This window comes from Rosa chinensis, chromosome 5 (genome assembly GCF_002994745.2).
Source record: "Rosa chinensis cultivar Old Blush chromosome 5, RchiOBHm-V2, whole genome shotgun sequence".
Lineage (NCBI taxonomy): Eukaryota > Viridiplantae > Streptophyta > Magnoliopsida > Rosales > Rosaceae > Rosa > Rosa chinensis.
In genome coordinates this window covers 19,157,399-19,174,076 of record NC_037092.1, presented here as the reverse complement: position 1 = coordinate 19,174,076, position 16,678 = coordinate 19,157,399, and the positions used below count along the sequence as shown (strand labels likewise).

General features: G+C 37.8%; 2 protein-coding genes across 2 annotated transcripts; both read right to left on the bottom strand.

The window, feature by feature from the left end:
• Positions 1-4,442: 4,442 nt before the first annotated feature.
• Positions 4,443-6,464, bottom strand: LOC112203358 (G-type lectin S-receptor-like serine/threonine-protein kinase At1g11330). Its single transcript, XM_024344337.2, has 6 exons — positions 6,333-6,464; positions 6,014-6,216; positions 5,729-5,939; positions 5,364-5,601; positions 5,109-5,259; positions 4,443-5,028 (listed from the first exon to the last, which is right to left on the bottom strand). The coding sequence occupies exons 1-6, from the start codon at positions 6,385-6,387 to the stop codon at positions 4,726-4,728; spliced, it is 1,161 nt and encodes a 386-aa protein (XP_024200105.2). The 5' UTR covers positions 6,388-6,464; the 3' UTR covers positions 4,443-4,725.
• On the bottom strand, positions 6,393-7,543 carry LOC121049163 (G-type lectin S-receptor-like serine/threonine-protein kinase CES101; the record flags this gene model as incomplete). The annotated part of the gene is made up of 2 exons (XM_040505752.1): positions 6,393-6,526; positions 6,655-7,543. Coding segments are annotated over 2 exons (948 nt in total), but the record flags the coding sequence as incomplete, so codon positions are not given.
• Positions 7,544-16,678: the final 9,135 nt, after the last annotated feature.

The window sequence follows — 16,678 nt, the reverse complement described above, 5'->3', positions numbered from 1 at the left end:
ATACAGAATGTTGAGTTAAGGGGTATTCCTAACCCTCCAACCACGATTGCACGGACCTCTCCCCTCCCCCCCCCCCCCGGCGAGCCCCGCTGCCCCTAAAATTTTGTTAAATTAAACTTTAATGGATCTAGAATGCAAAACTTCACGGCTGGGGGTTTTCTTACTAAAGACTCAACTGGAAAACCGTTGAGGATTTGGTTGCATCACAATTCTGGTAACTAAAGCTATGGCTTTAAGAAATGTCTTAGTTGCAGCAAAGCAGCATGGATATACTCATCTACAAGCTGAAGGCGACTCAAGGATGGTTATTGATGCTGTGAATGGCCATATACACCTACCCTAGAGAATTGCAAAGCTAATTCAAGACCTAAGGAAGCTTGCTACTAGTTTTTCAACTATTAGTTTTAACCATGTGTTTAGGGAAGCAAATTTTGATGCAGGATGAGATTTTAGTCAATTTTAACAAAAAATCTCGAAAAGAAAGAAGCGTCTTCACATTATGGGGGGTGTATTGTATTTGGATTTGTGTAGACTTTTTTTAAATGACAGACTTTTTGAAAAGTCCACAAACTCTTTAAAAAGTCTCATAGACTATTATTGATTTCTTAAAACCATTGATTTCAGCAATGGACTTTCATTGATTCATGAAAATCTATGTACTTTATTATGAATGACTTCTACATATTTCCTAGCATGCACAAAAGTCTCATAGACTCTTTAAAAAGTCTCATACACTCTTTCCTAACATGCACAAAAGTCCACAGACTCTTTAAAAAGTCTCATAGACTATTATTGATTTCTTAAAACCATTTATTTCAGCAACAGACTTTTATTGATTCATGAAAATATATATACTTTGTTATGAATGACTTCTACAGATTTCCTAGCATGCACAAAATATAAAAAAAAAAATAATAAAACAAAATTAATGCAGCCCAAACGCAAAACAAGATAATAACTCGTTGCCTCTTCAATACTCAAGTATCTTCTAATAGAAATTGACTCAAATGAATGTTTGTTACTCCGCTAGCTAGTTTGTTCTCATTCCTAATCTCCCAACAACATAAAGATACAATATAGATCACTTGATGTTTATGGTTAATTATTCTCATCAATTTTGTTTTCGACGATTAATATATATCATAACAATATTGGTCAATGTCTTGATCTATAATCAATCAATTGAAATTCAATTGTTCAACCTTTCTTTGAACTATAATATAAATTCAAATTGATGAGAATAATTAATCAGATAAAATTTAGTATGCCATAGCAACACTGTTCAATGTTTTAGGGGTAGACCACAATATTTGGGTTTTAGGGTTTCATAAATCATTTTTATTACTATTAGGGTTCGAAGTATCACAATTGAAAAACAAAACAAAAATCACATTCAACAACTACAATGAACATCTTGAGTATCAAAAAACGTTGATATCATAAAAAATTAGAGAAAAGACAAAAAATCAAGAAAGAGAGAAGAACTTTGATAGATTTTTTTTTTTTTTTAAAGAGGGAACTTTGATAGACTTTTTCAAATCTTTGGTCTGGAGGTTGAAAAATTACTGGAGTTTGGTATGTATAGTTAACACTACAAAGTCCATGATTATCCGTGATTTTCTAATTCCATAAGTAAGAATGATATTTTGAATACCTCTGTACTTTTATTCATTTTTAAAAGTCCTAATTGAATACCCCTAGATTTTTGTGGAATTCATGAAGTCTTTAAAAATTCTAATTGAATACCTCAAGACTTTCATGGACTGCTACAAGTCTATATTGAATACACTTAAACTTTTAAATTCCATAGATTTCTTTAAAAGTTCCACTAATTCCATATACAATACACCAGAGTAATTTGAATATTGAAAATTGGTATTCAAATAGGCTTCTTAATGATGGAGTTAATCATAAATTGCAGTTTTGGATATATCGGGATTCTCGAGCAAAATCTTGATTGAGATTCCAAGCGTAATATTCTTTAGTATCTAGGATTCTACTTCCGATTTTTATTTAATTAGGTTTCCTAGTTTTAGTCTACAATAAATTGTTCTTTATGTTTTCTAGTTGTATTAGGTTTATGTTATGTGTCACATATAAGGCACCTCTTAGATTGTAATTTTCATTCAAGTTATCAATAAAAAAACCAAATATTAGAGAAGTTTCTCTCTGTTTCTTACGGCTGTGTCTATAATTGCTAGTGGATTCTAGCTAATCTCATAAGGCTTTCGACGCTTGACAGAGCTTCTTGCTATCGTGTTCACGCTTCCCACATCATTTGGTATCAGAGCGGGTATCGCCCGCTCCTTAGCAAACGACGATCCAAGGGAGAAGTTCACTACCACCAACCTCAACGACGCTGGTCATAGGGTATCTATCAAAGAAAGTTTTGTTGAAGAGGAACATGCCAAGGGATTCGCCCTAGGACAACCTCATCAATCCAAAAAACAAAAAAAACAAAAAAAGAAGAAGAATAAACATGGAACGTTGGATATTCACAACGCCGGATTACGACGACTTCCAAACTACATGTATCATCAAAGACAAGGTATGCTCGATAATACTTGATAGTGGTCTACGAGAGAACTTTGAAGCAAGTAAAGTTGTGGATTATTTTCAATTACCTATAGTGAAGCTGAATGATCCATACTGGATTCCTGGGGAGGATGAATATGCACAAGTAACAGAGGTTTGTGAAGTTCCTGTCTCTATGGGAAAATTTTATAAAGAAGAGATTACTTGTCATGTGATTGACATGGACGACACTAATGTGCTTTTTGGAAGACCATGGCATGAAAGCGTCAAAGGTGGTTATTGCAAAGACAACACATTTATTTAGGTGGGAGTCGCACAAAATTAAAATCAAGCCTGGAAGGAAGAACATCAAGAATGATCATCCTGAGGTATGTGAAAAGAAACATGAAGAAGCCACTTTGAAGATTGAAGAGAAACTCATTAAGGACAAGGAAGCTAATTCATTCATCACATCGATATCCATGTCATGCATGCATAATTGTGTTCAAGATCTACCCAAGGAGAAGTCATTGCACATTCCTTTTGAAGTGGAGGAGATCAAGTTTCAAGATGCTTATTCTAACCTTGTCTACGGTATTGGATTCATGGTGATACCTTTTAATTTCGAGAATATTGAAGTTGATGGCTTATCATGTTTTATTCCTACAAATGATCGAACTGCATGCAAGAGGAACTCGAGGTTGAGTTCTTTTCAAGTGGAGGAGACTGATGTAAAACGAGATTTTAGCCAATTTCAACAAAAAATCTCGAAAAAAAAAGAAGCGTCTTCACATTAAGCAGAAACTAAGGAGCTTGCTGAATCCCTGCATCAAAACCCCAACGAAGCATAATTACTAAAATCACACCAGAAAGATAACTCGATTACAACGAAGCATAATTACTAAAATCACAGCTTTCCTACTATGTTGCCGCCGGAAAATAAATCCAACGACACTTAGTTTCATTCTGCCGCTAGGAGGTTGCGACCATTTAACAATGGATCGCCTCCTCACCTAGGCCAGACAAGGCACTAAGAGTGCAGGCACGGACATTTAGCCCGACTAACCCTACAAGATACATGCAGGGATTTATTTCACCTCGGATAGGGTTGGCCAATCACCTGCATTTTTTCAAAATATAGTAGACCAACGTGGAACTATGGAAGCATCTTAGCAATTGATCCTTACTGCATAAATCGCCTAGTGTTTGATCCATTACCTCTAGTCCTGCATCTTCTTACTGTTAAAAGGGTTTCCAGGATAAGCATAACTTTGCCACAACACCCTCTTCGTTGATTCATCGGAGTAAAGTTGTTGTAGGATGAAGTTGCCAGAATCTAAATGTGTAGCAACAATATTGGAATTACTGGTAGTACTTTAGGAAGCAGAGTAAAGAAGCAGAGGATCACCATCATTCTGTTTCAATGTGTTGTTCGATCTTGTCTAAGGTACGAACTCCTGTTGGATATAAAATGGGAGTGTTTCGGTTGGAAATTCATGCATAATCTATTGAATTTCCAGTTTTTGTGCGGTAGATTGCTAGATAGCTGGATTTCGAGTTCCCATCTTCAAAGAACCCCAAACTGAACTTTCCCTGTTTCAGAAACTAAGGAGTTTGCTGCTTAAGGAATTGAGCGTATCGCTGGTTTCGGTATATCTCTGCTTGCAGCATGAGTAAGTCCACAAGTTGGAAAGAAGAGTAAGGCCAGGCAGCTACTGCTAGCCATGAATGTCATTTATTTTATTTTTTAGTAGAAACAAGAACACTTCATTCAATAAAACTGATAATATTGGTAAAAAAAGTACTGCTAGCCATGGATGGGCACAAGGCACCTACTTTCTCCAAATGATGAAAACATAAACTGAAACATACAACTCTCCAAAGTAATTCTGTCTGTTAAGGGAAAAAAAAAGTAATTTCTTGTCAAAGATAACATGCTATGCTTTTCAGACTACCATTAATAATATGTTCTTACATAGATTGTATGGAATTTGGCCCCCTAACGTTAGAAAGAAAATCCAGTTTGGCTCCTCACATTACATCTAATGAACCATTCATCCTTACCTACAAATCACAGTGACATATTTATAAAAATAACAACGTAGAAATTATGCTTTGCAAGTACAGAAGATGGGTACGTAGAGAACATAGGGTGAAAGCTCAAACCGGGAGCAACAATCAAATTGATACACAACGCATATATTGGAATCCTTAAAGTCCCTCAAATTCATAATGCGATATATCATTTACTGATTCTGATCGATTTCCATCTTTACCATCCCCAAGGACTTTTCTTCCCGCACAAAATGCTGGTTTTGTAGGTGCAGGTAGTGACATGCCTTCATTTGTTAGCATAGATATGACATCAGACATGGTGGGCCGATCAACTGCCTTTTCTTCCACGCAAAGCAGACCAACATGGAAGCATCTCAACAGTTGATCTTCAATATATGAGCTGCACAGTGTTGGATCCATTAATTGTAACCCAAGACCTTGTTTCCACAACTCCCATGCCTGAAACAAGATTAAATGGACCATTTAGGATATCACAATGATCGAATGTAATCAAAACTGCAGAAATTTGTAGTACATACATATCCTACTATATTCAACACGTGATCATTATCGTTGAAACTACTGCTTTTCCTTCCACTTATGATTTCAAGCATTAGCACACCAAAACTGTAGACATCAGATTTTGTCGAGAAAATTCCTTCCATGGCATACTCAGGAGACATGTAACCACTGTTCCAAATGAAAAAAGAATATTCCTTAGAACATATTATATATAAATACATCTTCATCAACAAAATCCAAAAGTAGTAGTATGGGCATGCATGTTCACTTACTGTGTACCAACAACCCTATTAGTGTTTGCTTCTGGTTCATCATGCATGAAAATCCTTGCCACACCAAAGTCAGATATTCTGGGAATCATGTTTTCATCAAGTAGTATGTTACTAGCTTTTAGATCTCTATGAATTACCCTCACTCTGGAGTATTTGTGCAAATAAAGCAATCCTTGAGCTATTCCTTCTATTATACTGAAACGCTTATTCCAATCTAATAGCATCCCTCTGGTTGAATCTGTCCAATATATGAAGTTAAATGAGATCAATAATTTATAAATTTTGACAATTAATAAAAAGACACTACAAACTTTTCTAGACCAAATGAAATGTAACATTAAGATTCAAGTGATAGTGATGCAAACCGAATAAGAAGAAGTCCAAGCTTTTGTTTGGCATATACTCATATATCAACATCCTCTCTTCCCCATGAATGCAAAATCCCAGAAGTTGAACAAGGTTCGTATGTTGGAGTTCAGATATTAGCATCAATTCATTCTTAAACTCTAATGATCCTTGCCCTGAACATCTAGAAAGTCTCTTCACAGCTAGGTCTCTTCCTGTCGCCGACTTCCCCTGAAGAATTGTTTCACAATATCTCACTACAGAAACTATTAATAATGAAAACATTTTATTATATAAGCCCTTACCCTATAAACAGGTCCAAATCCCCCCTCTCCAAGTTTGTTTTCATCAGAAAAGTTGTTTGTAGCAGCCAAGACGGATGCATAAGTATATGCACTTAAATCATTATGTCCCATCTTTCCTTCATTAGGAAGCCCCTCAGCATCAAGCGATTTATCAGATTGCTCCAAATCTGGCAAGTCATTCTCAATCTTTTGCGGGCATTTCCCTATTTAAATTAATGTAAATGCTAAAATTAAATTTATATTTGTGACTACAATGTCGAAAATGTGAAATTCTGTCTAATACCATATTCAAAGGGATCAGGTTATTTAAGGAATTTACCTGAAAGGAGGGATTTTCTTCTTCTTAGGAGATAACACAAGATGGAAAGCACCATTACTAACAGAGCAGTAGCAATGGAAGTACCAATCCATATCCAACTGTTAGTATCTGAGTCTTCGTTGGTTGTATCGGCACTTAGTGATAACAAGTTACTAACAAATCTGGGGGAGAAACATGTGATTTACTTGAGTATCCTACATAACAGCAATGCCGCATAAAACACAATAAGTGTATTGTTTCTTGTTGACACATGAGAAGTTTGTGTGAATAGAAAACTAGTCGACATATTCTAACCAAAAAAGTTACAGATTATAAGACTTGCCATTGCGAAATAATCCAGATAGGACAAAAACGCTTGGATTTGTATAACCAAAGAGGTCACGTGAAGTAAAGGTCCAGTTTCCAACCCAAAATTTGCATCCAGTCTGATTATCGAAGAGAAACATGAATCCAAGACAGTCACAATCCTCCCAACAAGCTGCCTTACAATCACTAAGGGTGAGACTTGTATTTGAATCATGCTTCGTTGTCATATTGGATGTGAGTGATCTGAAGAAACCATTCTTTTCAACAAATGTGTAACCAATATGCCTGCAACTGGGATAGTCCCGTCTCTGGCACCCTCCATCGGTGTTAAAGCCATAACATTGATCTGCTGGTGCAATAACATTTCCATTTAAATCAAGGAGTCGCCCAAAGATGTTTAGCACCCATTGTGGTCCATAACTTTGATTGACACTAGCACTAGCGTAAGTGAAGTAGTCTTCATTCTCATTCGAAACAATGCTAAACTTATACCTGAGAGTATCCAATTCATCATAAGGTTTCATAAATTCGAATTGCCCATCTCTAAAGATTCCACTGGTCCAATAAACCACCGCACGTCGCTTTATTTTCAGTTCACGTCCATTTGGGTCCCAATCAAGGGTGAAAGGCCCTGGTGCTGGTTGGTTCACACCTGACCATGCTGAAACCAACCAAATGTGGCCATTTTTATGGTTAACTCCTACTTTCATGCCTGGCAAAAGGGTGTCTGTAGGATAATCAAAACTTTGCCACAGTACCTGCTTCATTGTTCCATCAGAGTTCAGTTCTTGCACAATAAAATTTCCAGAATCCAACAGAGTAGCCACAACACTACTAGTACTGTGATCACTGTTAGTTTCAGAAGCCCGGAAAAGAACCACAGGATGTGCATAATTTTTAATGTTTTATTCATGTCCAATGTCAGAACTCCAGAAGGGTATGATAGTGGTGTGTATGGGTTGGCAATCCAAGCGTGATTTCTGCTTCCCGTCTGCCATGTAGCTAGGTAGCTGGAGTTGGAATTTTCATCATTTACATAGAAACCGAAAGTGAACTTTCCCTTTGCAGAAACTAAGGAACTTGATGAATTGAGAGTGTCCCCTGGTTTGAGTGTGTCCCTTGCTGCCTCATGATAAGGCCATAAGATTGCAAAAATGATGAAGAACAAGTTGAGACTGCAAATAATATTGCAATTAATGACCATCAACCATAATATACTAATTACTTGCATCAAAGTGATGAAAACTTATGCAGGGGAAGAAACTTGAACAATACATTGATATAAAATATTTTGCAGGTTGTAGCTTGATAAGCTAATTATAACTATTAGGAATTTAAAAATCATGCACAATATCTTGATCAAACAAACAAAAGGTCAAATAGGGTGCAAAGGCCACCAAAACCCTGAAAAAAATCTGCAGGCGCCCCCCTTAGAAACCTTTGCATTTCAATTTCGCTATCAAGTACCTCATCAACCTAATTATTTATCCCACCAATAGTTCACACTGTTTAATGAAAAATGGGGTTATCCACTAATCCTAGCTGAAATCAAATATAATTACACAGTTGACACTACTGGGAATTATACGCCCACCACCCGATTCAGAAATACAATGTTTGAGCCATATATCAGAGACAATTTATGCAGAGAGTGTTCCAACAGCAATATATTATGCCATTCCACCATGTCTTATATTTTAGACTGACGAAAACAACTAACAAATAACACTGACACATTTTGTACATCAAATTTATTGCTTATACAGAAATAGGCATTAAAATACAGACAAAATTGTAAATATAGATTTATAGGGAGACTATCCACAAATGGAAGATGCAAAGTAGAAACATTCAAATTACAGACATAGCATACCTATTAGGTAACTGAAACCGCAACGAACTCATTAGCTAGCAGTACAGTGGTAGGATTTTGAGGGTGGAGGAAAAAAGAACAGGGAGAAAAGAAGGGTTGGAGTGAATTTGAAAGACTGAAAGTTAAAGATTTCATCTTTTCAACGTTCACTTAAACCCTTCTTCTCACTTTGAAGATTGCCGGATTAGGCAAAACTAGCCTAAAGGCTTCCCGCGCCAAACACGTTTTTAATATGTTTGGTGTGATGACAAGTACGATTGAACGCATTCTGATTACTCCTCAGTCAAGGATCCATATTGAGATATAATATGTAAGGGAAGAATTTAGAATCGGATCGGATATGATACTGTTTTGCCTGAGGGCACCCAGCACAACTTTATCCAGATTGGAACTTTGAAAGTGAAAATCCAAAGGAAGAAAATATCTTTGAACACCCATGCAATGAACTTGGAAAGGCGGTTTTTTTACTTTTTTGTTTCTTTTGTCTATTTTAAGAGATTGTTTGTACGACCTAATTTTCAATCATATCCAATTCGTTCAATTTAAAAATATTTATGAGTAGATCACTTATGCAAATTTTCAGCCAAATTAGTAAACTAAATCAAATCAATGAGCGAACCAAATATGTCCAACTTGAGTCATTTAAGTTCATAATGGTGTATCAAGATTATGAATGAAAATTTTCACTTCAACTAAAAATTTGCCTAAGTGATATGGAGACCTAAAACCTAAATGATCGAGATGTCGATATATGATGGAAAAATAGATCTCACAATTTCACAAACGATCTAATATAAAATGTCCACCAAAAAGAAGAATCCTTTAATGGTGTATGAAGTTTTAGGTTAATTACCTGCTCTTAGAATGTCAATCCCTTCCCCTATTCTTGACTGTAGAATCTAGCTTTTCAATTTTGTCGTCTCTTTTTGGTAAAAGGAGACCACAAAAGATTCTATGTAGCACTCCATTGACGTTAATTTGTGTTCCTGGTCTTCCTTAGGTTGTCCTTAACCTTAAGTAGCAAATAATTCTGATAGAATTCTGCTTCACAATGATAGAAACTCAAACAAACAAACAAACACATAGTTGTGATAGAAGTCTGAATATTTTTCAAAAGTATGATGGTCCAAATAAAGTAAAGAATTAAAAGTTGATAATTAAAATGTATTTGAAAGAATAATGAGATAATTGTTTTAGGAAAACTGAAATTGGGAGAGAATTGAGTCGTGTTTTCATTGATAATAGAGGCATCTTTATATAGAGCATTACAAGCATAGAATCAGAGTTGTACATGGAAACATAATCGTACAATGATTGGATATCTACGAATATCTCCGAGAATATCTCTAACATAAACCCCATTACAACTTGCACAAGTAACCTAGAGTTTGGGCCAGACACATATTCTGGATATACTTGAACACTCCCCCTTGTGTGCCCAAATATGGTGCTCCTCTCGTTGCCTCATTAAAAATCTTGCCAAGTAACAAAAATCCAGTGGGACAAAAATAACCTCAGTCGAAAAGGAAGCGAAAAAGAGCACAACACACCCTTCACGTTTCGAAACCAAACATGTAGACATCTGCCCCTAATGTCTGCATCTCCCCTTGATGACTACGATCATGGGAGTTCAAAACTTCCGCAAACAATGCTACCAACATGTTTTTCAAAAGTGGATTTAGGCAATGACTTAGTGAACAAGTCTGCCACAATGTCCTCAAATCGAACCTAGTTCACTTTGATCTTAAGGAGAGTCTATTATTGCTAATTATACTTGGTGTTGTCGTCTTTGATGTAGTCTCTCCTTATTTATTCAAAGCAAGCAGCATTATCCTCATAAATACTCGTAGGCTCGTCTGTGGTAGATTTCAAACCACAATTACTTCGAACATATGTAATTATGGATCCAATCCATATGCATTCCCGAATTGCTTCGGGAAAGAGCAATATTCTCTGCATGGTTCGAACATATAGCGACTAGGGTCTGTTTTGCAGACCTCTAAGATGTCGCGGTCTTACCCATGGTAAACACTTAACTAGTTTGGCAATGACCTTTGTGTGGGTCAGAGAGATACCCAACATCAACAAAACCTTCCAAAATGCCAATGTTGTTTTGGGATGGGGATAGAGAACGCAGGCCAGTGTTGGCAGTGTTTCTGGTGTGTGATGGGTCTGAATCCATCATCTTTCTATTAGGGATAGAACAAGCCTATATCACTAGTCTAATGGCATCGCGTTGGCGCAGGGGAGCAGAGCTATGTCTAGCTAGCAAGTTCACTACAAATGAGATGCCCGATCTTGTGCATTGGGGTAAGTACAATAATGCGTCTATTGTACTTAAGTATGGCACTTCTGCCTCTGGCACATCTTCGTCTGAATGATGCGGACGAAGATGACTATTTTTAGGATCAAAACTACGGATGATCATGGGTGTGCTTGAAGGCTTGACCTTGTCAAAATGCCTAAGCATCCATCAACACGATGCTCAAGTTCCAAACAAAGACATAATCATGTTCTCCCAAGATCCTTAAAACTCAGATTTCAAGTGTTCAGCGATTTCACTCACGAGCTTCAACTCACGCCTTCGCAGCACCCCCGAGTTTCCCCCTCACGAGCTTCAGCTCACGCCTTCTCGGCAACCCCGAGCTTCCGCTCACTCTTCCGCGGCAACCCATAACTTCCCTCTCATGCCTTCCCTGCAACCCCGAGCTTCCCACTCACGCCCTCACGGCACCCCCGAGCTTCCCACTCATGCCCTCACGTCACCCCGAGCTTTCCGCTCACGCCTTCCCGGCACCCCCGAGCTTCCCGCTCACTCCTTCATGGCGCCCCCGAGCTTCCCACTCACACCTTCCCGGCACCCCCGAGCTTCCCACTCACGCCTTCTCGGCACCCCCGAGCTTTCACGCTCTTGCCTTTTGGCATTCCCAAGTTTTACACTCACATCCCCTCAACATACTACACATTAATGGAACATTGAATTCTTCTACCATTCGTCCTTTGCAACAAATTGAATTCTTTTCGCGTTCCATTAATAAGAGCGAAAACCAAACAAACACAAGCGTTCGCATATTCATCACTTATGAATTACAAATGCTTGCCTTCAGAGCACTCATGCAACTTACATCGAGCGTAACCTCGTCAACTCGACCACGTTCGTTCTCTTGAGAGTACCACGCGCATCATATGCAATTCGTATATTCATTCTTGGTATGTTCAAACAACCGTATGCATTCTCGAGCCTATACGTCATATACGATCATACTCGATGGCAGTCTCATGTATACATCAATATGTATCATGCACCTCATACATTCACATGCCAATACATATAAGTGCAACTCACATACGTTGCCCAATACAACAAGCATTCTACATATGCGCGTTTTTTGTCTTTGCAGGTTAACGAGTCCCTTCTTGCTTATGGAGTTCGGGGACTTGTAGGGGCTAGACGCCTCTCGAGTGTTACTTATGCTTGATGACCTCATGTTTATAACTCCCCAACCAAGAAGCTCCTCTCTTACTTGGGGACTTCGGGGACTTATAGATATCTCTCACTAGCATAACTAATTGGCTATCTCACCAAGCATAAGTAACACCTTCTTAGGGGGCCCACAAGCCATGGTGGGGCCCAATCGAGACATGTATCCCGTAGCTCGATGTCCAAGCTACGCCACGGTAGTCGGAAGCGGCCAATACCTTGCTGGGAAGCCATCTTCCCGGCCTTCCCAACATGCCTCCACAATATGGCTTTCTAGACTAGAATAATGGTTTCTTATCCCACATTGGAAAACATGTAAAGGAATGAGCCTCCCTCCCCTATAAAAGGAGACTCCTTCCCACTTACTCATCATCTCATTACATCTCATGTAATCCTCTGGGGTGGCAAGACCCAACACATATAGTTAAGCTTTCAAGTGGACGTAGTCTCCCGCTAAGGCGGGAGATGAACCACTATATTTCTTGTGTCTCTCTCTCTCTCTTTATCATTAATTAGCCTCGGTCACATACATTAACACATGGTATTCCTACTCCGTTTCAAGGGCCGTAAGAACTCACTTGACATGTATTAGAGCCGGTTCAAGAGTCACTAAGTCACATCAAGAGGCCTAGAGATTGAGGAATTAGACTACTATCGACCCACCCGCACAATCACACAATAGGTGTAAATCACCATGCTTATAACCCCTCGAATACGAAATTGAAGGTTTCTAGCTTAGGAATTAGAGGGGGTCAAGCCTCTAACTCTGTCTTAGACATGCTCAAAATACACACCCTAGAATTGACTAGGCTCCTAGACATGCATTTTAACCCAACAAAAATAGATATAAGCATCAATCATATGAAAATTGCATCATTACATTAAAATAAGCATCTCTTACATCAAATTTGGGCTAGGGCACACAACCCTAACCCCCAACAAGGAAATTACTCACAACCCATAATCATAGACATCAAAATTACAAAATTCAAATAGAAAAGAGAAGAGAAGTGTAGGAGAAAACAAGAATAGTCACAAATAGCTAAAAAGCTAGCATGACTAGCCTTGAATTACAACTTCCATAATTATCCAAGTCTTGAATCTTATAGAGGAGAAGCTTTTAATGAATCCTTAAATCTTTTAGGTGAGTAATTAATCCTTCAAATTCCTAAAATAAAACTAAAGAAAATATGGAAAATGGAGGAGAAAGATGGGATGAGAGTAGCCCAAAGGCTGCCCCCCTTTTGGTGGTGTGTGGCGTTGCTAGTGTCTTACCCCCCAAAAGAGTGAGATGAAGAGGGTATTTATATTAATTGTGGTGGCCACATTTTTTCGATGCTATGTGAAAGTACGTTATCATGGTAACTATGTATTTATAATGCGCATGAATTTTCATTATCAGGGCAAAACTCAATTTATATATAACATGCTAAATAAAACAATTATAGAAGGTAGTAACATAAATTACAGGACATGCTCAAATTTCACAAATAATATATAACAAAGGGCTAAATATTGGTTACTACCCTGTGGTTTAGGTCTAAAATCAATTCAGTCTTTGGGCTTCTAATTTCATCAAAAACACCCATGCACTTTCCAATTTGATCTAATAGGTCCAATTCGTTAATATTCTGTTATGGGTTCAAGTTATAGTTGGATTATTTATTGAAAAACTATTTATATGATAGATTTCTAATAGTGGATCTCACTCCTAAATTGATTATGTAGGCCACCTCAACACCACATCATAAAACATAGGTCATATGATGAACCACGTCAACAAGTTAAATGACTCAATTGTCGAAAGTCTAATAAATTGGACCTATTAGATCAAATTGAAAGTGTAGTGGTGTTCTTGATGAAATTAGAAGTTCAGGGACTGAATTGATTTTCGACCCAAACTACAGGGTAGTAATCAATATTTAGCCCTATAACAAAATATATGCTACACATAATAACAGCAATAATATAGCATGCTCAAATTTCTACGAATAATAAAACATAGATAAAATAACAAGGCATGCTAAAATGATCAATATTGTCTAACCATACACGCTCAAAAGTTCAAATTGTAAATAATTAAATTTACCGGAGTATGAAATTAAATAAATAAAAGAGAACATATTTGGTTTCGAGAAAACAAAACGATCCTAGCGCACGGGCGTGTTGATGCAGGCGTGCGTAGAGATGTTTTTGTGCTTCTGATGGGTCTGCTGATGTGGTGGTTGAGAAAGCTGCGCACGTGGACCTGCGTGACAAAGGTGGGCAAGAGGACAGATGTGGGCCAAGGCTGTCGTTGGCTGACTGACACGCGAGTTGCTTGGTGCGTACAGGACAGATACGCAAGGTGATGTGCGGGGGATGTAGGGTGAGTGCCGGACACACGCTGGGGCTGAGAAGCTACGTCCCTCGGATGCTGGTGTGGCGCGCAGGGAACAAGACTGCTGCAACAAATGGGCTGGGTCAGAATGGCGACTCGGCTTCAGCTAATGAGCCGAGGAGCCGATGCAGATTTAGTGGGTTCTGTGCTCTGAGCTAGGCCGTGCGGCTTGGCTTAACGAGGAAAGACGCGGCTCAGCTCGGCTTGACAGATCTGGGTTTTTTTCTGGTTTTGTTTTCTTCTAGTTTCGATGAGAAGAAAAAAAAAATATAGGGTTTTTTTCTTGGCTATTGGCTCTGAGCATGCTGATAACGTGTAAAAGTAAAATGGAGAAATTCGTCTACTCATTTCATTAGATAGTCCATTTATATAGGGTGAGGATTATAATGGTAATAGCAATTACAATAATGATAATAATGGATGATTGAGCTGCAACCACTAATTCCCTCTCTCGTCAATTACTTTGATGAAGGCACATAACGAGTTTTTCCTTTAACATTATATATATATATAGGCCCGATCTACAGCGGACGTTCGCACTTTCGCTAAAGTGCGGAAGGCGACGCAGCAGGCTGTTCCAGGCAGCGACGGCGGCGTAGAGATTGACGGAGGCCGGAGGCTTCCCAGACGCGTCTAGGCAGCGATTGAGGTCAAAGGAGGTTGGGGTTGCAGGTTTCTGGGCAGCGACCCGACTTGCAACTGCAACCGAACATGCAGCACTGCAACCTCGTCGCTGACGACTCCACCCGACTGTAGACCGGTCCGTCCGACCCCTGGCCTCTGTCCTGCATGCCCTGCCGCTCTGTCGCGTCCCCGAGCCGAGCTGCAGCGTTGAAGTCCGCACTTTAGTGAAAGTGGGGATGTCCGCTCTCGATGTAGTTAGGGTTTAAATGTTATATTTGAGTTTATAAATTTATGTTATTTTCCCTTATATTTAAACAGTAGATGATAATTAATGGCTGCTACTAATATGGAATTTTTTTCTTACCTCTTAATTTAGACATACGTATTTTTCAAATTCAATTTAATAATACTATTTTTTGGATGAAATTAATCAATATTTGGAAAGAAAAGTTAATGCCTATTACCTGATACCTAAGTCAATATATTAATGCTATTTGGAAAAAAACAAAATATAGGAAAGAATTTAATTAAATGAAGAAAATATTAGTCAAAGAATTTGTAGACATATATCTTAAATTAATATATAATTAATAGCTGATTTTTGTTTGTCACCTAATTAAATTCATTAATGTAACTGATTCACCCTCTAACATCTAAAAGAAAATATAAAAAGGTAAAATTGGTGTTGCAATAGTATGATGTGGCAAGGTATATTATATGAAATTGAAAATAAAATTTGTATTTGCTTACATGACATGACACATAGGATTTGAGGCCACAAATCTTAGGCCTAGGAAAGAACCGCATGTATATCTCGAATTGCAAATGACATATTTTTCATCGAATTATTGCATTTGCATGATTGGGATTCCGACGACATTTTTTTCATGTCTCTCAATACTATGCCAAATGAAATTGTAACGTACCTATAGTGTGTTTGTGACTAGAAAACTCGCTTGTACAGATGAAAAACACGGTTTCACATTCATATGCAAAAAGATTTGCCAATGAGGAGAAGCTAATGGGCTCTTGACACTAAACTAAGCGATAATATTACGACTTTGAAAATGGACTTTTTTTTTTAATTTTTATAACCTATAAGAGGGTGTGCTTGGTCCAAAGGTAGATTAGTTCAACCGAAAAACTGAATTACACTTTTACAGTCTCGACACCAAGCATGTCTTTAGTCATTGCGCAAATCATTTGGATTGTCCAACAGGCCAATGAAGCAACATTATATATAATTTAAAGGTGGTGATAATATTATTGGATTTTTCAAATGAAAATTAGAAGGTATGTTGTTATTTCACGTGACATGTGCGTCTAAACTTAGAATTCTTCCATCAATGTTTAAATAAAGTAAAATGTCAAATTTTTTTGAATATTACTTTTTGCATGAATTGTGAAACTGTGATAATAGTAGTTTGTGACTTACTATTACACTGATATTATTCCAACTTAACCACCTATACCAATTAAGTGTTGGGTTTTATTTCAAAAGAATTCCGTACATACGTATGTAAGCCGGTCCTTGTAAGTCTTTTTCTTTTTTTTTGGTTACGTTTCTAATCTTGAATTTTGTTTTGGTCGATGTATATAATCTAGAATATTTCCTCTCTCCGGCACTTATTATTATTTTGGTCAAACAAGTTTGACTTTCAAGTAAAGTACCAACAGTCAGT